General features: G+C 43.7%; 1 protein-coding gene and 1 pseudogene across 7 annotated transcripts in view; both read right to left on the reverse strand.

Moving 5' to 3' along the window:
- The window catches only part of RASGEF1A (RasGEF domain family member 1A), a 216018-nt gene that overhangs the window by 116132 nt on the left and 74576 nt on the right, over positions 1-25310 (reverse strand). For 6 of the 7 annotated variants that reach the window (XM_077878494.1, XM_077878495.1, XM_077878491.1 and 3 more), the window contains one exon: positions 23242-23404. In XM_077878494.1, the coding sequence (XP_077734620.1) occupies positions 23242-23289 (48 nt within the window). In that variant the 5' untranslated portion in view covers positions 23290-23404. Of the gene's footprint in view, positions 1-15948; positions 15989-23241; positions 23405-25310 lie in introns of those variants that run through there. The other variant, XM_077878498.1, reaches the window with a different exon arrangement.
- LOC144301442 (dolichyl-diphosphooligosaccharide--protein glycosyltransferase subunit TMEM258 pseudogene) lies at positions 13954-15942 on the reverse strand (annotated as a pseudogene).

A 25310-nucleotide genomic window follows, 5' to 3' on the forward strand; every position in this document is an offset into this window, starting at 1 on the left:
TGCCCAGTTTGGAGCCCAGTGCAAGGCTTGAACTCACAACCCTGAGATCAAGACCTGAGCTGAGATAACGGGTTAGAGACTTAACCAACTGAGCTACCCAGGAGGACCCACAGCAATATTTTATAAAGGTGGCCACACATGCACTTTTTACAGTGTAACATGGAATCTTGCCCTGTGTTTGTCAGATACATCAAGACTGCACCATCCACTGCAGGGATCAGGAGCCACAGGCAGCTTGATGGGCATTTGCACAATGGCTGGTTCAAACTGCGATGTGCTGTGAGTTTAAAATACACATCACATTTGGAAGACTTTGTAAGAAAAAGAAGATATAAACTATCTTGCTAATAATTATTATATTGATTACATGTCAGATGATAGTTGGGGTATAGGAGATTAATAAAATATAGTATTGGGGCACCTGACTGGATCAATTGGTAGATCATGCAACTCTTAATCTCGGGGTTATAAATTCAAGCCCCACATGCATATAGAGATTACTTAAAAATTAAATCTCTTTAGTGGGTGCCTGGGTGGCTCAGTCAGTTAAGTGTCTGTCTTCAACTCAGGTCATGATTCCAGGGTCCTGGGATCAAGCCCCAGTCTGGCTCTCTGTTTTTCCCTCTTCTTCTGCCTGCCACTCTTCCTGCTTGTGCTCGCTCGCTCTCTCTCTCTCTCTCTCTGTCAAATAAATAAATAAAATCCTTTAAAATATATTTTTTAAATTAAATAAAAATAAATATAGTTTTAAAATGAATTATACCTGAGAAGTACATGCTTTAACATTTTAAATGCAGCCATGAGAAAAGTTAAGTGTACATGAGGGCCACAATGCTCCTGCAAGACAGCGCTGCTCTCAGGCCTGGGGCGGGGGTGGGGTGGGGGGTGGGGGTGGATGTTAGGGTCGGTGGGGGTGGGGGGACTCTGAAGCCAAGATAGGGAGGCTCCCAGACAGGTCTCCCTCCCTGGCCCTGAGGGCTGAGTGAGACCACAGGAGAGGGCACTGCTTTTCTTATGCCAAGGGCCTCAAAGGGCACCAACTGCAAGTGGCAGTTCCTCCAGTTTATACAAATGAAGAAGCTAATAAGGCTTTGAAAGGCTCAGCAAGGGGGTGGGGAGACCAGCTCAGACCCGCCCACCTCAGCGCTCCACCCAGCTGGTACATCTCACCTCGCCTACGTCCAACCCAACCCCAAACCCGGGCTGAGGTGTCTTCCTCTACCCCGCCAGAAAATTCACCCATTTTAAGTGTGAATTCAATGATTTTTCGTTAATTTATAGAATGAAGCCACCATCACCACAGTCCACGTTTAGAACATTTCTATCACCCCATATTGCAGTCCTTCCCCACTCCTACCCCATCCCCAGGCAACCACTAACCTACTTTGTCCCAGATCCACTTGTTAAAATGACTATCCTTTCCCTCCATTGAATTGCCTTGACATTTCTGTTGAAAACCAATTAACCATAAACGTAAGGGTTTATTTCTGGCCTCTCAAGTCTGTTCCATTGATATATAGGTCTGTCCACATGCCAGTACCATGCTGTTTTTTGTTTGTTTTTTTTACTGAAGCTTTACAGTATTTTGAAGTCAGGAAATGTAAGTCCTCCAATTCTGTTCTTTTTCAGAATTCTTTTGGCTGTCTTTGCCTGCAGAGATAAGCCTGCCAATTTCTGCAGAAAATTCCTGCTAGAATTTTGAAAAAGATTGCATTGAATCTATAGACACTTTGGAGAGAATTGCCATCTTACTGATGTTGCATCATCCCATCCATGAACACAGACTCCCTTGATTTGTTTAGGTGTATGCAGGTTTCCTTAGGCAGTGGCCCAGTGTCTGTGTCCTGGGTGTCCTGTACTCAACAGCGGGAGCATCCGGCAGGCTCGGGGCCTTGTGGGGAGGAGAACACATGTTCTCCCCACAAACACACACTGCAAAGTCACATCAGGATGAAGTACCCCTTATTATGTCCCTGAAGAGAAGAGGGAATTTTTTTTAAATACCTAACTCTAGTAAGTGGGGATCTACCCATACCGCAATAGTATAGGAACTCAGCTACACAGATTGGCATTATGAAACAGAAGCCAGGTTATGCTGGTTTGATGGTCAAGAGAGCAATTCAAAACATCAGCTGAATTCTGCTCACCCTCTGGTGACTACATCTGGCACCATTGTGGCTGGGGTGGCTGAATATGGGCAGCTGTCGCAGGCCTTCTGGCATGAGCGGGATGGATGGACTAGGGAAGTCACCATCCCATCTGTCCACTGTGTGGGAAGGGAAATCAGGACCCACCCCCTTCATGCTTCATTCAGCCTAGTTGTCCCCTGCAGACACCCTTCTTCCCACATGTTCTGAGAATATTTCTAAATGCAATTCTCCTGCAGGACACCTGAAGTTGAACTGACAGCTCCTTGACAAAGTTAGTAAGTAAAGGAAGTGAGTAAAGGAAGAAACTAAACAATCATGAGGATGTCAACTATATCTCAATAAAGCTGGAATAAATAAGGCAATCTGCTTAATCAGTTACACCCTAAAAATATTTTTTGTGTCAAATATCTTTTATTGCTGTTTATTATAAAATTGAATGGCAAAAAAAGGAAAAATATCAAAAACCATAAAGAACAAAAACTTGTAATCCTACCACCCAGTAATAACCACTGTAAAATGTGCACATGCATCTACAGGGTGTGTTTATGTCCGTTTGAAACAAATTGTACACTCATTATAATGAGTGGGTGTATAATATATGTATCTATGTGTATGTGTATTCATATATAAATGCCACTGAAATTTGCTTTTTAAACTTGACATTACACAATAAGCATAATTTAATATCAATAAACAGATGCCCATGACATCTTATTTTCTCTCCTGTATACGATGCCTTTGCACAATAATGATTTCATAATCAGTTCTCTAGTTTGGGTTATTTCATTCATTTCTAACTTTCAATTACTCATATGCTGTTCTCTAATGAGCATTAGGTCAGTTAGAATGTTTTTGGCTTCAGTAAAACGGTAAATCTAAATGAAAGTGGTTTAAACAATAAGCCTAGTACAGAATCTCACACAAGACCCAAAGGTGGGAGGTTTCCAGGTGGGCTGACAGGCTTCCTGATCTGATATTTTATACACAAGAGAAAGCTACTAGCGGATTTTTTAAAAAACATCTTGAAAACTATTTGTACTTTTTAAAAAAATTATTTATTTGAGAGAGAGAGCATGAGAGCAGGGTGGGGAGGAGGAGCAGAGGGGGAAGGAAAGCAGACTCTGTGCTGAGCATGGAGCCCAACACAGGGCTCAATCTCACAACCCTGAGATCATGACCTGAGCCCAAATCCAGAGTCAGATAGATGCTTAACCGACTGAGCCAGCCAAGTGCCCCAAAACAATTTGTACTTCCGAGGCTCCTTCTGGCTGCTGTGCAGTCATCATATGTAGAATGCAGCAAAAGAAAGCAGTGGTGATGCTATTGCCATAAATCAGAAGCAAGGATGAAAGCTTAAAGTCAAGTATTAGCAGTAGAGACAGAAGACATAAATATGAATATATTTTGGAGGCAGAGCCCGCAGCATTGACAGTAAGGTTGGGCAAAGACTCTCAGGTTTTTGTCTTAAGCAATTGGGTAGAGAGGGTGCATTTCTTGGGATAGAAAAGCTGAAAGAACAGGTTGTAAGGAAATCAAATGTTCTATTTTGGATGTATTAAATTTGAGATGCTTGTTGAACACCCACACGGATATGTAAAGTAGGCAACTGGATGAGTGTTCAGTGCCCAGGGAAGAGTACAGAGCTAGAGGTACACACTTGGGACTCATCAGCCTGTAGATAATATCTAATGCTAGGTGACTGGATGAGGTCACTTGGAGAGGAATGCAGGGTATAGGATGGATCTTTATGGTATTCAGACACTTATAGGTCAAGCAGAGGAGGCCAATCAAGGAGACTGAGTTGGAGAGTGATACAGTAGGATTAAAAGAGCTGAGTCATGGAAGCCAGAGACTAAATGTCTCAGAATAACGGACCAGTCAATTAGGTCAAGTACAGCTGAGAAGTCATATAGGAAAAGGACAGAGCATGTGAAATGATGAGTCACCATAGATCTGTCTCTCCAATATCGTGGCCACTAACTACATGTGGCTATTTAAATTTAATTGAAATTAAATTAAAATTTCACTCCTCAGTTATACTAGCCACATTCAATTGTTCAACAGCCACATGAGGCTAGTGGCTGCCAAATTAGTTAACGCAGAGACAGAACATTTCCACTATCCAAGAAGTTCTATTGGGCAGCACCACTATAAACAATAGTTTTATGATTTTTTTGCTGAAAAGAGAACAACGTAGATTTGTAGCAGGAAGGCAAGGAGGCATCAAACAGGAGTGGTTTTGGGTTTCTTTTTGGTTTTGAGAAGAGATATGCCAGAACATGACTATATGCTGATGAGAAAGAGCCATTAGAAAGAGAACAATGGATGATAGAGAAAAGTAAGTGTGGGATGCGTGGGTAGCTCAGCGGTTGAGCGTCTACCTTTGGCTCAGGGCATGATCCTGGAGTCCCCAGATCGAGTCCCACATCCGGCTCCCTGCATGGAGCCTGCTTCTCCCTCTGCCTGTGTCTCTGTCTGGCTCTCTGTGTGTCTCTCATGAACAAATAAATTTTTAAAAAAAAATTTTAAAGTGAGGTGTGAAGAAGCTTGAGGAGATGGATTCTGCTGAGAACTGAAAGAGAGATTTTACCCCGTTTGCAGTCTAACAAGTTAGGCTGCCAAGTTTCACCAATGTTGATAAAGGACACGTGCCTGCCCTTTGCTCCAGGGTTAGATAGCATCTCTCTTCCAAGGCTGTTTGCTAAGTGAAGATTATCTGGAACAAAGGTCAGTGCCTAACTAAATGTGCAGAAACGAGAGACCACAGAGAACTGTCTGCTGAGAAGAGCCAGAGCAAGGGTAAACGTCCTCACTATAGATGGGAGCAGGGACACAACATCTAGGATGACAGGAGGCCCAGCTGGGTGTGAATCCAAGGTGCAGGGTAGGGGTGATTACTTTTTTAAGATTTTTATTTATTTATTTTTGAGAGAGACACAGAGTGTGTGCACAAGTTGGGGGAGGATCAGAGGGAGAAGCAGCCCAATGGAGGACTCCATCCCAGGACCCCAAGATCATGACCTGAGCCAAAGGCAGACGCTTAACAGACTGAGCCATCCAGGTGCCTGGTGGAGTGATTTTAATGGCAGGATGACAAGGAAATTCTGGTCTAATGGAGTCTATTTCTCCAAAGAAATGTGATAGGGTGCAAAGACAGAGCTGGGAAAGTGAGGGGAGTGAAGAGGGTATGATATATTGTCCTAGAAGATGGTGTGTGGGCAGAATAATGGTTCATCCATATCCTAAGCACTGAAAACTAGAAATGGGACCTTACATAGAAAAAGGGGCTTTATGGGTGTGATTAAAGATCTCAAGATGGGGAGATTATCCTGAATTATCTAGGTGGCCTTCACGTAATCACAAGGGAAAAAGGAGGACAGGAGAATCAGAGGAGATCTGAGGACAGAAGCAGGGGCTGGAGTGGTGCAAGGCTACAAGTCAGGAAATATGGGTAGATCCAAGAAGTTGGAAAAGGTAAGGAAACAGATTCTTCCTTAGAGCCTCCAGAAAAAATACAATCCAGCCAACACCTTGTTCTTACCTGAGTGTTATAGGCTGTATTGTGGGGTGCAGCCAGGTGAGTCCATCAATAAAAGTAGAGCCAGAGAGGGAAAAGTTGATCTGAGGGAGTGTTTATGATGATGATCCCTGGAATTGGAACTATGTAGGAAGGTGATAGATAAGGGTAGAAGAGTAGGGGCGCCTGGGTGGCTCAGTCAGTTGAGCATCTGCCTTTGGCTCAGGTCATGATCCCAGGCTCCTGGGATCAAGCCCCACGTCAGACTACTTGCTCAGTGGAGAGTGCTTCTCCCTCTCCCTCTGCCTGTTGCTCCCCCACCTGTGCTCTGTCAGATAAATAAAATCTTTAAAAAAAAAAAAAAAAAAAAACAGTAGGAGAGTAGATAGTTTAAAGGTCTTAATCAGGAAAAAATTGATGTGATGGAAGAATGAATTGTCTAAAATAAACCAGTCTGATCATATACTTCCCTTGCTTAAAACAGCCAGTATTGAACAATTCCTGTAAGATAGCATCACATTCTCTAACTTGGCCTGCAAGGCATCCCTGTTTGGGCTTGGCCTGCAGTTCAAGCCTCTCTTTTAGGATTCCACACCCTCTGCTTCCTTTAGGCCTTTGCATATTTGTTTCTATCTGGAACATTCTTCCCATTCTCCACATGGCCTTTATCTGCCATGACTGACTCTTGCTCATCCTTCACTCATCCTTTGGGCTCCATCTGGAATGCTATTTCCTCTGGTGAGCTTCTCAGACCCCTGGACTGGTTAGACCCTCTGCTGGAGGGACCCTGTATGCCCCCTCCCATGGCACCACGTGATCATCACCTCTACCTCCAGACACCAAAGAGAAGGCACAGCACCTGGCACACAGGAAGACCTCCAAACCGAGTGAGTTCAAAATAGACAGCATTTGAAATGCCTTGAATGGTTGAACTATAATGATAGATGAGAGACTGGGGAAATCCCTAAGAATATCTCCCATGTCAGGGAACATTCTGGTTCCTCCCTGACCTGTAGCAAGGGTGCAGGGCCAAGTTGCAGTTCCACATTTCATTTTGTCAAAGTATTTGAAACCACTCCCCCAACCAGTCTCTGTCAGTACAACATTTTTGTTGTATGGTCTCCATTTTTGTTGGCTTTATAGTAAGTCTGAGCATTCTTGTTTTCCTCTTGCTTCCCTTTTCCTCATAATGTCTTTGTGTGGATCCTTTTCTGATTCCTTTCTGATAATGCATCTCCTTTGAGGGGTTTTCTGAGTCAGCTCTTTGCAGAAGATTCATATGAAACAGGGCCCAGGACTAGTCAAGGTTTTCATGTGATTATCTTTTTCCATCTTAAAAAATGAAATATCTGAGACATGAGAGAATATATGAAATATAAAATGTATATCTAAGATAGAGAAGAAAATGGCAGGCAGCCCCGGTGGCGCAGCAGTTTAGCACCACCTGCAGCCCAGGGCCTGATCCTGGAGACCTGGGATCGAGTGCTGCGTTGGGCTCCCTGCATGGAGCCTGCATCTCCCTCTTCCTGTGTCTCTGCCTCTTCTCTCTCTCTGTTTCTTGTGAATAAATAAATAAATTTTTAAAATAAATCTTTAAAGAAAAAAAAAAAGAAAATGGCACAAAGACCAATGTACCTGGGCACTTAGATTGCAGAATTGGGTATTATCACCATCTTTGGGGTTCTTATACTGCCCCCACTGTAGGCCAGCCATGACCCTAAATGTGCTTACTAATCACCTATTATTCTTCATAGATATTCAATGTCTTTTTTTATCCCTACACCCTGTTTTACATATGCTTAGACTTTCAAAGAAGTGGTTTTACGCTGTATATCTTTGTGATTTGCTTTTCATAATCAACATTTTATTTGAGAGCATGCTCCAAGTTGGAGGAAATGGTGACATTTGTTGGTCATTGTCTCTGCTAGGCAGCATTCCACAAAATGTCTCCATTCTTTTGTAGAAGGACCTTTGTGTCATCCTCAGGCTCTCCGTTGTTATCTATCCAGACTATCTAGAACAAGGAAGCCGTCTACCCGAGTCCTGCTGGGGTGTACTCCTTTGGACAGGAATGGCTGGAACTTAGGAGATGCCTCAAGTCAGCCCTGCTAGATGGCAGCAAGTAGTCTCCCAAGTGGCCACCATGTGGATATTCCAACCCTCAGAGATGGCCAACTGCTCCATGCCATTCACATGTTTTCATGGGGTTTTTTTTTTAAGATTTTATTTATTCATGACACACACACACACACACACACACAGAGGCAGAGACACAGGCAGAGGGAGAAGCAGGCTCCATGCAGAGAGCCTGACGTGGGACTCAATCCCGGGGTCTCCAGGATCAGGCCCTGGGCTGATGGCAGCGCTAAACCGCTGAGCCACCCAGGGCTGCCCTTTTCGTGGGTTTATCAATTCTCACTAACAATGAACAGACAATGGTAGACTTGGAGGAAAGCCGCCCTTTTCTCCATCAAACTGACTCTTTTCTGCCTATATGGCTTAGGTGTGAGATTCCTTATGTGTACCCACTCCTTTTTCTCCACACAGAGGAGGCTGCTGTACCCCATTCTGATCTTGCAAGAAAGGTACTTACATTTTGCTGCTCAGGATGGGCACCCCTCCTGCAGCCCATTCTGAGCCCTTCCTCCTCTACTAGTTTATCATGGCTCCTCTCCCAGTTGGTGGTTCAGCATTTCAGCTTCACCTATTTTATCTGAAGATCATAATTGTTTTTAATCTGATTTTGGAGAGAAAATGAAATGCTGACTTAGCATCACTGTCAATTAAATGTAAAATCTGGAGACTCTTAAAACTGTCCATTTCCCAGCTCAGTCCCAGGCCCCCTGCACTGATATTCCAGATAAGACCTCAGGCATCCATATATTTAAAATCCCTCTAGGGGTGCCTGGCTGGCTCAGTCAGCAGAGCATGGGACTCTTGATTTTGGGGTTGTAGGATCAAGCCCCATGTTGGGTATAGATATTACTTAAAAATAAAATCTTTAGGGGGATCCCTGGGTGGCGCTGCGGTTTGGCGCCTGCCTTTGGCCCAGGGCGCGATCCTGGAGACCCGGGATCGAATCCCACATCAGGCTCCCGGTGTATGGAGCCTGCTTCTCCCTCTGCCTATGTCTCTGCGCCTCTCTCTCTGTGACTATCATAAATAAAAAAATAAATAAATGAAATAAAATCTTTAGGGGCACCTGGTGGCTCAGTCGGTTAAGTGTCTGACTCTTGATTTCAGCTCAGGTCATGATCAGCATCATGAGATTGAGTCAGGCTCTGAATTCATCAAAGAATTTCGAGATTCTTTCTCCCTTTCCCTCTGCTTCTCCCCAGTGTGTGCATGTGGTGCATGCATGCTCTCTCTCTCTCTCGCTCTCTCAAATAAAATAAATGAATCTTAAAAAAAAAAAGAAAGAAACTTTAAGAAAATCCCTCCAGGTGATTTGAACAGAGCCATGTTGGACAGATTTGACAGAAACTCTACTTTCCACCTAAGTCTTATTCTATTATTTTTCAATTGAGAACTAATCTCTTATGAATTAGAAAATATTGACATTCCAAATTTTTTCCTTTTCATATGAAGCTTGCCACTTATTTAATAATTCTTTAGCAACTGTGCATCTCAATCTGCATTTGGCCTGACAGATTAACATTTTATTTTTATTTACTCAAATGGCTAGGCTTATATCATAAATTAGCTTGTTAATAAGGACTTGGCTTTCTTCTTACATGTTTCCTGAAAACATATGGAGAGTCTTCCACACGTCCTACTTGCTCATCATGTAGATGGAATGAAATACTGAAGTCCTCTCGACTCCCACCAATGCAGCCCACGTGACATGTCATGACACCTCCCTAGTTTTTCATCCTTGAGTCCTGAAGGGGCTGGCCATGTGAGCACATGGCCATCTGTACCATCTGAGTTTGCAGAATTGAAGTCTCAGCCTGTCAGGCACAGGGCTAAATGCTTGACTTGCCATGTCCCATCAATTTATCTCTAATTCATCCTGGAAAAGCAAGAAATGCTCATCAAAAGAAACATATTCCTAAAGATGTAAACATTTAACCAGGGTTTAACTATAAATGCCTTCACATTCTCTGGGCTCACTTCCTGGAAACAATCACTGGGATCCTGTACTGCTCCTTGAATTTTCAATCAAAACATATCCTGGAGTTGATGCCAGAAAAGGTAAATCAGAATTGCCTTTGGCTGTTGTTAGCTTTTGGCTTTATTTCTTGTGAAGTACATACACTTGATTTTTCCTCCTCTTAGATGGGCATGCAATTACACAATTACCAACCTTTCTAACATAAAACCTAAACGCTAATGGCCCACATGAAATGTCAGTGAATACTTTTCTGATTCTGACTTGCACTTCTTTGGTCAAGGTAAGGGTGTGTGTGTACACATGTATCAGTACACATAATGTTTTTGTACTGATACAAAAGGTACTAATACAGTAAAAAACAGAAAAGCTAGCTTTTGGGGGGTGCCTGGATGGCTCATTAAGTTGTGCATCTATCTGCCTTTGGCTCAGGTCATGATCGCAGGGTCCACAGATTGAGCCCTGTGTTAGGCTCCTCCTTCTCCCCTCTCTTGTCCCTCTCTCCCCTGCTTGTGCACACTCTGTCAAATAAACAAAAATAATCTTTAAAAAATATTTAGAAGCTGTGGTAATCCCAAGTCTTTCTGTCTCTCATGATAACCCTGGGATGCTAGAGGTGGAAACAAGGACTTTTCTACTGTTGGAATTACCGTTGTCTGGATATTTCCTCCCTCCTTCCCTAAAGACAACCTGGGCATAAGGAGAAGACATCCATTTTTTTTTCTTTTTTTTTTTTATAAATTTAGTTTTTATTGGTGTTCAATTTGCCAACATATAGAATAACACCCAGTGCTCATCCCATCAAGTGCCCCCCCAAGTGCCCGTCACCCAGTCACCCCCACCCCCCGCCTACCTCCCTTTCTACCACCCCTAGTTCGTTTCCAAGAGTTAGGAGTCTCTCATGTTCTGTCTCCCTTTCTGATATTTCCCACTCATTTTAGAAGAAGACATCCAGACCATGGAGAAGCTTCATGATGCTCTAGGGCAAAATACATAGTGGTTTATGTAGTAGATGTTCTCAGTAGATGATCACATTGCCTACAGATTATGTCAGAGTTATTCCCTCTTTACATTCTTTCCTCTCATTTATTCCTATCTATCTAACTACATACCTACCTACCTATCCTCCCCGCCCCCATCCTTTCTTATTCTAGAGTTTTGCCAGGCTCTGGAACTACGTTTAATTATGGAGGGTTTTTTTTTTTTTTTAAGATTATTTATTTGAGAGAGAGAGAGTGAGAGACAGAGAGCACAAGCAGTGGGAGCAGCAAAGTGAGAGGGAAAAGCAGACTCCCTGCTGAGCAGGGAGCCTGACTTGGGGCTCAATCCTGGGACTCTGAGATCATGACCTGAGCTGAAGGCAGACCCTTAACCAACTGAGCCCCCCAGGTACCATTAACTATTGAGTTATAATGTGGTCATCAGATCTTGTGCTTGGTTTTTTTTGTTTGTTTGTTTGTTTGTTTTTTATGATAGTCACACAGAGAGATAGAGAGAGACAGAGAGGCAGAGATACAGGCAGAGAGAGAAGCAGGCTCCATGCACTGGGAGCCCAACGTGGGATCCGATCCCGGGTCTCCAGGATCACGCCCTGGGCCAAATGCAGGCGCTAAACCGCTGCGCCACCCAGGGATCCCATTGTGCTTGGTTTTAAAAGAGAATGCTTCTAAAGTTGTAAATTAAGTAGATATTATAAGATTGGGTTTATAACTTTAACAAGATTAAGGAAATTCCCCTATAGATCTAGTTCACTAAGAGGTTTTGTCTACTTTTCTTACATATGTCCATTGTACAGATCAAATTTTGGGGAATAGGGGGGGATCTCTGGGTGGCTCAGTGGTTTGGCGCCTGCCTTTGGCCCAGGGCACGATCCTGGGGTCCCGGGACTGAGTCCCGCGTCGGGCTCCCAGCATGGAACCTGCTTCTCCCTCTGCCTGTCTCTCTGTCTCTCTGTCTCTCTCCCTATGTCTATCATGAACAAATAAATAAATCTTTAAAAAAAATTGGGGGGAATATTTCCCCGGTGCTTTAAAAGCAATGTACTCTGGGGGCACCTGAGTGGCTTAGTTGGTTAAGCCTCTGACTTGATTTCAGCTCAGATCATGATCTCAGGGTCATGAGATCAAGCCCCACATCTGGCTCAGTGCTGAGTGAGGAGCCTGCTTGAGATTCTCTCTCTCCTTCGCCCTCTGCCACTCCCAAACCCCCATGGGCATGCACTCTCTCACAAAAATAATAAATTTTAAAAAGCAATGCACTCTTTTTTATGGTGGTTGTTCTTAAGACCCATACTTATATTTATTTGTATTTGTTTCTTAAACTTAACAGTATCTATTTCTTTCTTGCCACAAGAAGTACTTTAGCAAACTCTCTTGCCCCTACCACATCTCTCACCCCCATCTGTCCTATGCCTCACTGGGGAGGTTTTATATCTATTTGTAACAGTTGGTTCACAGTGTCTTCTATTATCCTGGGTATTATTATGTGAAAATAATCTGATTTTAGGAGAACTGCAAAAGAGAATCTCAGGATTGGGTTTTCATGTAATAACTCAAGAAGTTGAACATTTTTTCATGGCAGCAAAAGTACACTTCTGGTTCTGTGAATTATCTGCCAATATCCTTAATCTTTTCTTTATATTCTGTTTAGTTTTTATTATGTGATACTTGTTGATTATAGAAAATCAATAAAAACAAAAAAGCAGCAGAAAAAAAGTGGCAATCTAAAGTCCTCCTGTGATGAGCTTAGTGATGTTAGACATTTAACTTTGTGACCTTTCAGGCTTTCTCTCAGATGTACACCACAGAGGCCAACATAGAGATTTCCCCCGGATGTCCACACAGCAACTCCAAGAGAGAGGGACTTTATCAGGAAGGATTAACTCTATTCCAAAACAAAGCCCAAAGAGCTATAGTACAAACATGGATAGCACTCTGTTTATCCACAGGGATGAAGGTTCATGGTTCTCTGCACTGCCATTCTAGAGCAGGATGGCCCAGAATTGCTGCTAGAACTCTGGCCACGTGTGTGTGCCCACATACATTCTGGGCAAAGATAAGAAGAGGAGAAGGGTGCACACCCTCCCTATTAAGAACGCTGCTTACGGGCAGCCCCAGTGGCTTAGCGGTTTAACACTGCCTTCAGCCCAGGGTGTGATCCTGGAGACCTGGGTTCGAGTCCCGCGTCGAGCTCCCTGCATGGAGCCTGCTTCTCCCTCTACCTGTGTGTGTGTGTGTGTGTGTGTCTAATAAGTAAATAAAATCTTAAAAAAGAAATAAGAACACTACTCAGAAACCACATACAATCTTTTCTGTACATATTGCCTGAAATACAGTCACAGGGATTACACAGGGAATCCAGGTGCTAGGGAGGCTGGAAAAGATACCCTTTTGAATGGGTGCATGGCTACCCCACTCCCAAACAGCATGCTTTAACTCAGGAAGAAATGCTGCAGATATTTCACCTCAGTTCTTCAAAGGATAAAAATGAACCCTGAAAGGATGTCACTTGCCAGAAGTCTACTGCAGTGTAAATGATGCTGTAGATTGAGGTATATACTAATCTTATGGGAACAGGTACTAATATTTTTGTCTCTCAACTTCTGCTTCTTCAATTATTATGAGAGTTATTTCTACTTGTGTTATTCTTAAGATTGAGGTGACCAAAATTCTTTCAGATATTAATGTCAGGAAATATTCGTTCAATAAACCCCCATGCTGAACACTAAGGAGGAGACATCCAGAATAGAGGGACTCACTGATACCTTTTGTTCTCAGATTTAGCTCAGGGTTGATATGATCCCTCCCAAACCAGTGCAGACACAGCTATGCCATCTGCTTATGCTGGGTGTGGCCTCAGGATTTTTCCATTTTTATTTTACTTAAAAATATGGGGAATATAAAAATCCACTTATGATCTCTTTGGATTATTTTATTTTATTTTTATTTTTTTTTTAATTTTTATTTATTTATGATAGTCAGAGAGAGAGAGAGAGAAGCAGAGACACAGGCAGAGGAAGAAGCAGGCTCCATGCACCGGGAGCCCGACGTGGGACTCGATCCCGGGTCTCCAGGATCGCGCCCTGGGCCAAAGGCAGGCGCCAAACCGCTGCGCCACCCAGGGATCCCTCTTTGGATTATTTTAAATTATTAGTGGTTTTAACAGATACTGGAAAAGATAAGAAAAAACAAATTTAATTCCTCCACAAGATTGTACCTTAGGTGATTATTTTTCTCTTGACTTCTCTTTACTGTTTGCGTAATAAATAGAAGACTGAGAATAGAAAGAAAATCATCTGATATACTCATTGTTTTCTTTTTTCTTCTTCATTCCTTTCTTGTCTTCCTCTTTTTTCCCCTTCCCTCCCTCCTCCTCCCCTATCTCTTTCCTTCCCTCCTTTTCCTTCCATAAGATGAAACTGAGAAGGGAGAACACTACCCCCAACAGAGTGTTGTGGGGCCTGTTGGTTGGAAGAAACAAGGCCAAGATGTTTTGAAGTCTGGTTGAGTGTGGGCCTTTCAACTGGAAGGCTTAGAACTGCAAAAGGGTCATGATATAATAGTTTAGGATTGGTGGACACAGCAAGGCAAAGGTTCAAAGAGTTTTAATGTCTAAATTGTTGTTTCCTGCCTCCTATTCAGGAGTTGATGGGTCTTCCCAGATGATGTTAGAATGAATAATAAGGTTGTTTATGAGAGTCTCGTAGGAGAGATTGAGCTGAAGAAGGCAGCCCAATAGTGATGTCCTATTAGTGTAGACACTGAGCTGCAGTACCCCTGGATAGTCTATCTGAAACCATCTCTGCACATCTCCCTCTGATTTGAGTGTAACATGGGGGTGGCCCTTTCAGTGTCTATACAGTTTTAAACAAAAGGAAAATCAGTGGGACACCTTGGTAGCTTAGTGGTTGGGCATCTGCCTTCGGCTCAGGGAGTGATCCTGGAGTCCTACATCGGGTTCCCTGCATGGAGCCTGCCTCTCTCTCTCTCTCTCTCTCTCTCTCTGTCTCTCATGAATAAATAAATAAAATCTTAAAAAAAAAAAAGATCAGCATTACTGATTTTTCCTTCAGCATCAAATTCCAGTACAGCTGAGCATAGCACTGTTACTTCTTTATCTAAAATTATATTTTATCATAGATTTTTTGGCATTAGTCTTGATTTTTTTTTAAAGGATTACATTAAGAGGCACCTGGGTGGCTCAGTCAGTTAAATGTCTGCCTTTGGCTCAGGTCATGATCTTGGGGTCCTAGAATTGAGTCCCACATCAGGCTCTCTGCTCAGTGGTAAGTCTGCTTTTCCCTCTCCCTTTGTGATCTCTCTCGTTCTCACTCTCACTCTCTCAAATAAATAAAATTCTTTTTAAAAGATTACATTAAAATATTTTCTTGATTACAGGGTTGGGTTGTTTGTTTCTGTCACACATCTGTCTTTATTGTGGGGAGCAGGTGGGACACTTCCAGCAATAGTGAAAAAAAAAAAGAAAAAAAAAAAAAAAGCGGGGCGGGGGATCCCTGGATGGCTCAGCAGTTTAGTGCCTGCCTTCGGCCCAGGGCGTGGTCCTGGAGTCCCACATCGGGCACCTTGCATGGAGCCTGCCTCTCCCTCTGCCTGTGTCTCTGCCTCTCTCTCTGTGTATGTCTCTCATGAATAAATAAAATCTTTTTTAAAAAAAAAGTTAAAAAATTTACAAAAGCAGGGATTCAGTGAAGCTGCCTGGTTGGAACCCTTGGGAGCTCATATGTAGATGTCAACCCAGAGCAGAAGGAAGAGGACTCTGAAGCCCATGAAGAAGAAAGACACCAAGGAGATGAGGAGCTCTTTGTAGATATCCCAAGTACTTCATAAATGTGGAGGTAACTCTATTAATGAAGAACTATGTGGTAAAGAACATGCCAGGAGCCAATAGCACCACAGTCAGATGGGAGAAGACAGAGTGGGGTTCCCTGGGCTGGTGTATCTGCTCATGGCCCCGAGCTCCATTTTGCCAGGCACAGTGTAATCCACTGCTCCACCACCAGAATAACACATTGGCTTGATTACACAGTTTTCTGACAGACCCTTAAATGTGCCCAAGCTGAGTGCCATGCCTACTTCACCCTACTCCCAGTCCTTTTTCACAAACCTCCTAATCAAGGAGGTCTATAGCTTCATTGGCTTGATCTAACTTACCTGCTAGTCCATGCAGCACATTTCCCATTTTCTGGGCCTCCTGTAAAGCATGAAGTGAAGAGGCATGAGGAAAGAAGAAAGTAATCTAGAATTCCCTTGAGTGGTTAGAGTTTCTTTTTTTTTTTTTTTTTAATTTATTTATTTATGATAGTCACACACAGAGAGAGAGAGAGAGAGAGGCAGAGACACAGGCAGAGGGAGAAGCAGGCTCCATGCACCGGGAGCCCGACATGGGATTCGATCCTGGGTCTCCAGGATCGCGCCCTGGGCCAAAGGCAGGCGCTAAACCGCTGCGCCACCCAGGGATCCCTAGAGTTTCTGTTTTAAATCAAGGCCCAGTTTTTTTCCTACTTGAATTATGTTACCTAATTTCTTTTTCCCTACAGGAGAAACTGATGAGCCAGAATTGACACTGGGCAATATCAGAAGCAATCTGAAAAGAAAGCAACAAGTTCCTGGGGCTCCTGGATGGCTCAGGTCATGATCTCAGGATTGAGAGATCTAGCCCACACTGGGCACCATGCTCAGTGGAGAGTCTGCTTGAGATTCTTTATCTATCTATCTATCTATCTATCTATCTATCTATCTATCTCTTTCTCTCTCTCCACTTGCTCTGTCTCTATCTCTAGTAAATCTTTTTAAAAAAGAAAAAGAAAGCAACAAGTTTCCATCTGGTCTGTGGGTAAGAACAGGTAGCGTCTTGTGTCACAAATCCAATTACCAGTCATTGGGAACCACTCATTGGTCTGTTTTTAATCAAAATACCCCTATGGGATAACCAAATAGCATTGTAGTAATATATTGGAGCCACTTACCAAGAAAAATTACATGTCAGCCGAGGATGTTTGTAACATACAAATCATTAGGTAGATCTAGGACAAAGAAAAATGTCTTCTAGGACTTGTGAAAGTGAGACAGCCTCCAAATAGGTACCACCTATTTGTAGATATCCCAAGTATCCCAAGGCTCCCTGGCCCTCCACTGTCAAGGTTCCAGATCAGTGAAAGGCCACATACAAAAATTTTAGCTCCCACTGAAGTCCCCAGTATTTGTAAAGTACAAAATAAGGAGTTTCTGATTTGGGCTGCCTGGCCTGTTTCTGTGTCTAAGAAGTCACCTAATTAGTAAAGTCCAGTTGCCCAAGAAACCAGTTTACACACTACAAGAGATCAGAACCATGGAAAACTGGTCCCAAAGTAAACTGTGTATAAGCCTAACAGGGAACATGGCTATATGCTTCAGTCACTTCATGGGCAAATTACCCAGAAGTCAGCCTCAGGCCACTCAGGTCATCCCAGACCCACAGTATAAGCAGACTTGGACCCTCTCTGGGAACCCCACACCCACCCATAGCAGTATACTTCATGGACCCTTGAAGCTTGATGACCCCTGAGGGGTCATTAAGTCATTTTTGCAGAACTCTAAATGGGACACAGAAGACCACAAGGTCCTGAACTGCCTCCCACATTCTCATTCTCATCCCAGACCATAAGGTTCCCTACAAGTCCCCTCCCTATCTTTTTGGTGTCTGGGAACAGGAATGAAAAAGGATCCAGAGAGTCAATCTTGGGCCTTTCTGAGATGGATGGGTCTCCTTAGAGAAATGGTTCATAACTTCTCATGGCTCCTAGACCCTTTGAGAACTCAATAAATGTTATTGGCCATCTCCTCAGAAAATTTACATTGTCATCCACAATTCTGAATACATCATCCCTACACACAACATTGAATGTGATATCAGGGATCCCTGGGTGGCGCAGTGGTTTGGCGCCTGCCTTTGGCCCAGGGCGCGATCCTGGAGACCCGGGATCGAATCCCACATCGGGCTCCTGGTGCATGGAGCCTGCTTCTCCCTCTGCCTGTGTCTCTGCCTCTCTCTCTTTCTCTCTGTGTGACTATCATAAATAAATAAAAATTAAAAAAAATTAAAAAAAAAATGTGATATCAGGCACATGGGCTCCATGGGCCTCAAATTAAGACTGTTTCTCAAGATAGACCTGCTTCTAAGGACTGATAGGGGACCCCCTGAGATCCCAACAGAGGCAGCATTCTCCAGGCTTCCCAGTTCAGACACAATGGACATGTGCACACCAGCTTGTAAGAAAAAATTAGTTATTCAGTTAACCAGGGAGCTGCTGGCCAGGTTGTCCATTGGAGAGATAGTAAAGAACTTGCAGAAGGAATTAATTCACTGCCAGAGTCAGCCAGATAACCAAGGTAACCAAGACAACTGTTTACCCAGGGGGCCTTCCAGGGGTTATCTCAGAAATTCTGAGCCTGTCCTTTTAGACAGCATCCAAAGTGAATGCCAGGCAGCTTTGTGGTCAGTTGGGGGTTAGACCAGCAGTGCAAAAGGAAGGCTTGTTCTGAAGCAGGGATGTCTTACCATTGTGCCAACACAAAAGTGCCCTGGAAGGATGACAGAAAAATCAGCCTTGACCAGGGCCTCCCAAGGGCATCTTGACAACATGAAATTGAGAGTGCTTGACTCCAGGAGCAAGCTAAAGAGGGACTAGGAAAGAGGCAGGTTGCTCTGGGCTCACAAGTCAGGGTGGCTTCTAGATGCAACATTTTGGGCTTCCCTTGCAGCCCCACTGGCCCTAAGGTCACTCTCCCTACCTCCCTGCCCTTAGCGCAAGTGCTCTGACAAGAACACAGGGTAAGTAGAGACAGCCTAAGCAAACTGAAAAAATAATTCATGGAAACAATAAGAACCTGCACAGTTTCGGGTGCCACAGCATCTGAGGTGGGGTAACAGCAAATGCTGACGGGCAAATGATGATGATAAACTCCATCACCCATAGAATAGCGCCTGAGCTCACAGCCCCCTCCATGATCAAACGTTTGGTGGAGAAAAGTGATTCTTGTGAAGAAGTAACTCCACTGGAGCCCCTTTGCCCAATGCTGGGGAGACTGAGACAGATGAAAGTAAGGCTGAGGCGGTACACCAAGGTTGAGCTCAGGGTCAGATGTCCTGGGATCCAGAAGACAGGACCTCTCAGCCACAGACTGTGTGATCTTGAACAAGTGACCCCATGAGTCAGGCCTTCTTTCACTTCAAAAATTGGTGGTTGTAGGTTCTGACTGAGGTGAAGCACCAGGAGCTCTTTAGTGTGGCTCTCCTGACACTGTCCTTATTGTGGAGGAGGAGGTATGGTAACTTGTCACCCTTGGGGACCCCATCTCCCTCACAGCACAGTCCTGAGGGCCAAATGGGATGACGAGTAAAGTGCTTTTTCAAGAGTCCAGCAGGAACATGGTCATAAACTCTGAATTCTTCATATCCTAGTTCCTTTTGACAGGATGGATGGTGCCCATCCCGCAGTGCACAGCAGACTCTCTGGGTGAGCTTCTTTAAAATAATGTAAAACAAAAGCATTCTTTTAATTATTCTTAATTTTGAACATTTTTTTCACATAAAGTCACAAATACATAACTAGGGAGATCCTTAAACATAAGATATTTTTTGACAAGATGAGCACTGGGTGTTATACTATACGTTGGCAAATCGAACTCCAATAAAAAAATACCAAAAAAAGATATTTTTGGCATAGATTCATAAAATTTAAAACTTCAAACTTCATAAAACAATAAATTCTAGAAATTGGGGGAGGAGGTAAACATTCTTGAAAAGAATTACATTTACATTAAACTTCTCGATCCCTAAGTGAAATTGAGGCCAAAGGGAGGCCTCGCTTTGAGCCCAAATTCTACTCTGTGAAAAAGAAAGGAACTTTGCCTTGAGATCACATCCCCAGGTCTTCCTAGAGATGATTTTATATTCCTTGTCTTTGAAACACTTCAGTTTGAGATGCACTACAATGACTACTTTCAGAGTAGTCATTTCGGTATTGTCCTTGACAATTTGCCCTATAGCCACTAGCAGAGGTGAGGAGGGCGGTGGCTCTCTGGTACCAAAGATACTCGCCTACGTTCCAGATGGGCCCACAGTTTTGTCATTTTTCCTACAGTTCTTGACTCCTCTCCTTGTAAGTTTTTACTTGCTTTGATGGGTTTTGCTTGTTGCTTTGTATTTCTACACTTTCTCATACCTTCCCTTTCTCTCTTCCTTTCTGTATATCTAAGGCCTTCATGGCTGTTCACTCTGACCCTGTGAGCCTCTGCAGGCTGGCGTGCCCCTCTAGAATACCACCATGAATGGCCTTGTGCCTTCTGTACCCAGCTTGACTTGAGGTCCTTGGGTGATTCCTTGGGCAAGGCAGAGTCCAGTTCTCAGGCACATTCAGCAATGAGAGAACCAGTTTTGGACATCACTGATAGGTTGTGAAGGACTTTCCAAATTCCAGGGGGTGGGCCAAAAGAGCCCTCTTGACTCAGATGTGATTCTTCTGGAAAAAAATTTATGAATATATCTTCTGGGAGCTGACTTTTGGATTTCAGCCTTGTGGGTTTTTCAAAAGGTAGTTCTGTTACGTTGGCCTTCTATCACAATCTGGCCATATTCTCAGCACTTGTTACATTTTTGTGCAGATATTTTTAAATTTTGGCTCAGTTCATTGTTGATTCACTCAATGTCTCCAAGAATAAAGTGGTAATAAGCACTGGCTTCTAGAACACATCAAGAAACTGGCCCAGGCCATGGATCCTTGGGCAGTATAGCCCTTAGGTCACCCGGTCCTCCTTAACAGATGCTATTTCATTAAAAGCCCTGACCTTGCCACAGCTTGAAGGCTTGGGCTTCTAAGCCAGAGTCAGAGATGTTGAGTTCTTGGGGCCACATGGGTCTTCTAGTACATATAGCCCTCTTCATGCATTTTCATTCCAAGACTTGTTTTTCCACTCTCTTGTCTTCTTTGATGCTTAATGAACCTCCTCACTTCACTCACTCTGGTCTTTCATTCTTTGGGTCCTCCACTAATTATCTCCTTTAGCTTGTGTTTATTCTGCTCTGTCTGTCCTGTGACAGGCTTCTCATCTGATACTTGCTATGCCACCCTCACACACTAAGCTAGAAGTGAAGCTTCCCCATTCCTCACTGAACCCCAGGAAACTGATGCTTCCCAAGGACCCAATGGTCTGGGAAGATTAGGGGAGAGAAGAGACATAGCAGGAGAACAGCTGCTCAGAAATACTGTGTGGAGTAGAGGTTGACACTCCTCCTAGTCTGCCTCTGGTCCCACCCTGAGAAGCTGCATCCACAGCACATGACAGGATGTTTCTGTGGTAATGGTATACAACCTAAACTGTTGTCTCTGCATCACTTCCAGGTCCCCATATCTTCATCTTTTATTCAGTGCTCAGATGTCCAGATGCAATGAGCCAGACTGCTAAGGAGTCCTGCAAGGGAATCTGTCCAGAGGGCTCAGACATTGGGCGGAGTGAAGAAAGAGGCTCTTTGTAAATGTTTCAAATCATAGTTATATGTCACATAGTTTGAAGAGCCAAATACCTTTGTAAAGCTGTATCATGGAAAACAGCGACTCCTTTCCCCATTGCCTGCTCCCAGACATCATTTCCCAGTTGGCCTTTTCCACCTCTGAGCTCTGCCAGGTCGCTTTCACTTCCTCTGAGGGCCTGCCACTCTCCCCTTAGCTCTCGTATCACAACATGTGTCCCTCGTTTGCAGATGTGACTCCTTTATGTGCCATGTGATACAAGATGTTTGGTCAGCTTTCCATGCAACTCAAGGCAAGGCAACAGTCTTCTTCCTTATCCATTTGTGTTTCCTTTACTTCTCTTTTTAGGCGTATCTTCAAAGTGATCCTTTGCTGGTTCTTTTTCCTTAACTCGTCCTGAAGGTGAGTTTTTCCTGAACCATATTTGCATAGGACACTTATGCAAGGGAGACTCAAGGGTTGTGCCCTAGGCTCTCACAGATTTTGTTGCATTCAAGTTTTTGTGTGTAATAATGTTTCTCGGGACAGCTGGGTGGTTCAGCGTTTGAGCGCCTGCCTTCGGCTAAGGGGGTGATCCTAGAGTCCCAGGATCGAGTCCCACATCAGGCTCCCTGCATGGAGTCTTGCTTCTCCCTCTGCCTGTGTCTCTGCCTCTCTCTCTCTCTGTTTCTCATGAATAAATAAATAAAATCTTTTTTAAAAATCATGTTTCTCACCTTCAAAGAATAAATGTGATATTTTATATGAGATGTTACAAAAGTAGGATATAAGGAACACTGATAAATATGGACCAGTGGATTCATAAGTAAAGACTCAGCCTATGAAATGGAACACACCATTACCTCAGACATCCTCTGTGTGCCTGAGCCTGAGTCTCCATCTCAAGGGTACAAACAGCTGGCCTTGAATATAAACATAACCCCTGACCCTAAGGGGGTCCACATATTATCTTCAGCTGTAATGATTTCCTTGATTGATTTTCTTTGTAGTTTTACAACATTTATGATGTATCCTGGAAGGACTAGATTCATATGCTCTAGAACATTCTCTATCTGTGGCTTTGTACCTGGGTCTTCTTCTCAAGTACTTAGGATTCAGCCCCAAACAAGAGGCCAGTCTCTTCAGACAAGCCTCTTTTAGATGTTGTTTTTCTTACAGTCAGACACTAAACTCAAAAAGACCAAGACTGTCAGCATGGTTTTACACTCAACCCCACTTTGGTATTTCCTGGATAGCCACCAGCCCCAAAGGATTGTTCCCTTACCTTATCACCCTGACATGGCAATCATGTGCAAGATTGCACATGGCAATCATGTGCAAGAATCATGTGCATGTTTTATTAGTGCAACATTAAAGAGTTGACCTGCTGACTTACTTATCCAGCCTACAGGGTAGGAAAAGCTATAAAATCTAAAAGTGAAGTTCTATCATTCAGAGTTTAATTTTGTATAGGCAAATGTACAAAGCATTAATAAAATATACTAATAAAAACATTTTAGAGTTTGTATGCTTTACAGGATGACTTGAAAAGCCTGGCTATGTGAATGTGGGGACATCCTTGTAGTATAGTCCTGTATCAAACTCCACAGAAGGTTACTTCTCTTAATTATGATATTGCTGGTTACTATTGTAATTTAACCAGTCAGTCAGTCTTATCTTCAGCAGATGGTTTCTGCTTTCCTATCATGCTTGCCAGAAGATCCATTATAAGCTAAAAGCCAGAAATTGCATGTCCAACAAAGGACTGTCTCAAATCCAGAGTGGAAGGGACTGGTTAGATACTAAGCAAAGGACACTATAAAAAAAGACTCATGGGTACGGGATTCTTAGCATCAGCTAACATTACCTGTAAGACTATCCAAAGGAACTGAGTAAGAACTCCTGGATTATAAAAGAAATAAGCAAATCACCATGACTCTGGGGCTGGGGCACTGACCTGTGTTTCAGGAATCCATGGAGACTTGTGTGTCATTGCATTGTGCATTGGTACTGCATTGCCCTCAGTGTCCAAGGGGAACAAAGTCACACATCTTCAGTCAATGGGCCTTCATGCTCACTTACAAACTCCATGAATAGACAGACAGTGACAGGCCTGGGCTCTAATGGAGAAGAAAATGAAAACTTGGTGACAGCCCAGCATGCCTCCTGCTCCCCAGCCCCCAGCCCCCAGGATGAGATGACAGAAAACTGGGCTCACACCTAGGGAGACATCTGAAGCTCACACTTTCCCATGATCATCTTCTGCTTCAGCCCTACCCCCAAAGGAATCTTGGTATTAAGAAGTAATCTTACATTTTGCAGCAGTCCCTGATGTGGCCAGCCAGGACAATCCACGAGTCTGTTCCTTTTCCCAGCAAGGCAGTGAGGCAGAGAAGGTATTTGAGAGCCAGGCTGACAACCAGCTGGGATCTAAGCCACAGTGGCTAAGCGTATGGAACCTAAATCACAACTCCTGAGACACCTGGGTGGCTCAGTGGTTGAACATCTGCCTTTGGCTCAGGGCATGATCCTGGGATCCGGGGATGGAGTCCCACATCAGGCCCCCTGCGAGGAGCCTGCTTCTCCCTTTACCTATGTCTCTGCCTCTCTGTCTCTCATGAATAAATAAATAAAATCTTAAAAAAAAAAAAAAAAAAAACAACTCCTGAATTTGTGTCCCAGTTCTGCTATAAACTAGCCATGGCCTGTCTGCATTTCTGTTCTCCCTTTCTCCTTTGATGAGGAAAGCCTCATCACTTTGGCTTGTTATGAATCTTAAATGAATTAACATGTGCAAAGAAGTTAGAACAGCATAGCATTATGAGTGACCATGGTGTTATATCTCATTTTCACTTGGAGACCTGAAGGAAGACTGTCCTTTTGAGCTTTGATGACCACTGTCTGTTTCAGCCCCAGCCTGGAGATGAGCTAAGATCCTGAGTAAGTGCTTCTTCATCAAGGGAACTCATTGATGACATGCGAGCAGCCCTGGGAAATCAGTACAGTATGTTTCTATAGCTTCTCTAGAACAATGTTGTTCCCTCCCCCACTACAGCTCTAGGCTCCTGCCAAAGCCCCTGTACCTATTTGCACCCTCTCCCTACTGGAGAACTCCTCCTGTTTCCATTTTTGCCTCCACTTCTTCAGGGCAGAATTTCTGCTCCCCCAGGAGGGTAAGCAAACATCCATAGCTGAGGTGCTCTGCATGTTGCGAAACCTGACGGTGAACTCTGGGCAATGGGACAGAAAGTGGGCCATGGATACATGGGGCCCAGTCCTCCCTCCGAGACCTACTTGCCTGGCACATTGCCTGGCACATTGCCAAGAATTCCACATAATAGATGCTTCTTTAAATTTTTTTTTTATTTATTTATGATAGTCACACAGAGAGAGAGAGAGAGAGGCAGAGACACAGGCAGAGGGAGAAGCAGGCTCCATGCACCGGGAGCCCGACGTGGGATTCGATCCCGGGTCTCCAGGATCGCGCCCCGGGCCAAAGGCAGGCGCCAAACTGCTGCGCCACCCAGGGATCCCCAACATGATGTTTCTCTCAGAAATGCTCAGTATGTATCGTTTGGAAATTATAAAGCAACAACGTCCCCTGCTAACATTTACATTTCACTACCCTTTGAAATAACATTTTAGTAAATACCCTTGTTGATAATTATCTTGTGCATGCCCTTAATTGTTTCTTAGAACAAATTTTTAGTAGTAGAATTATTGAGTTAGTTTAAGAATTTTGACGCAATGGGATGCTTGGGTGGCTCAGTGGTTAAGCACCTGCCTTTGGCCCAGGGTGTGATCCTGGAGTCCGGGGATTGAGTCCCACATCGGGCTCCCTGCATGGAGCCTGCTTCTCTCTCTGCCTGTTTCTCTGCCTCTCTCTGTGTGTCTCTCATGAATAAATAAAATCTTTTAAAAAATCCTTTGGGGAAAAAAAAAAAGAATTTTGACATAAATAGCCAAATAAGACTTCCCAACAAGGGAGCATCCAGGTGACTCAGTTGGTTAAGCATCTGACTCTTC

Source organism: Canis aureus, chromosome 29 (assembly GCF_053574225.1).
Source record: "Canis aureus isolate CA01 chromosome 29, VMU_Caureus_v.1.0, whole genome shotgun sequence".
In the NCBI taxonomy this organism is placed as follows: domain Eukaryota; kingdom Metazoa; phylum Chordata; class Mammalia; order Carnivora; family Canidae; genus Canis; species Canis aureus.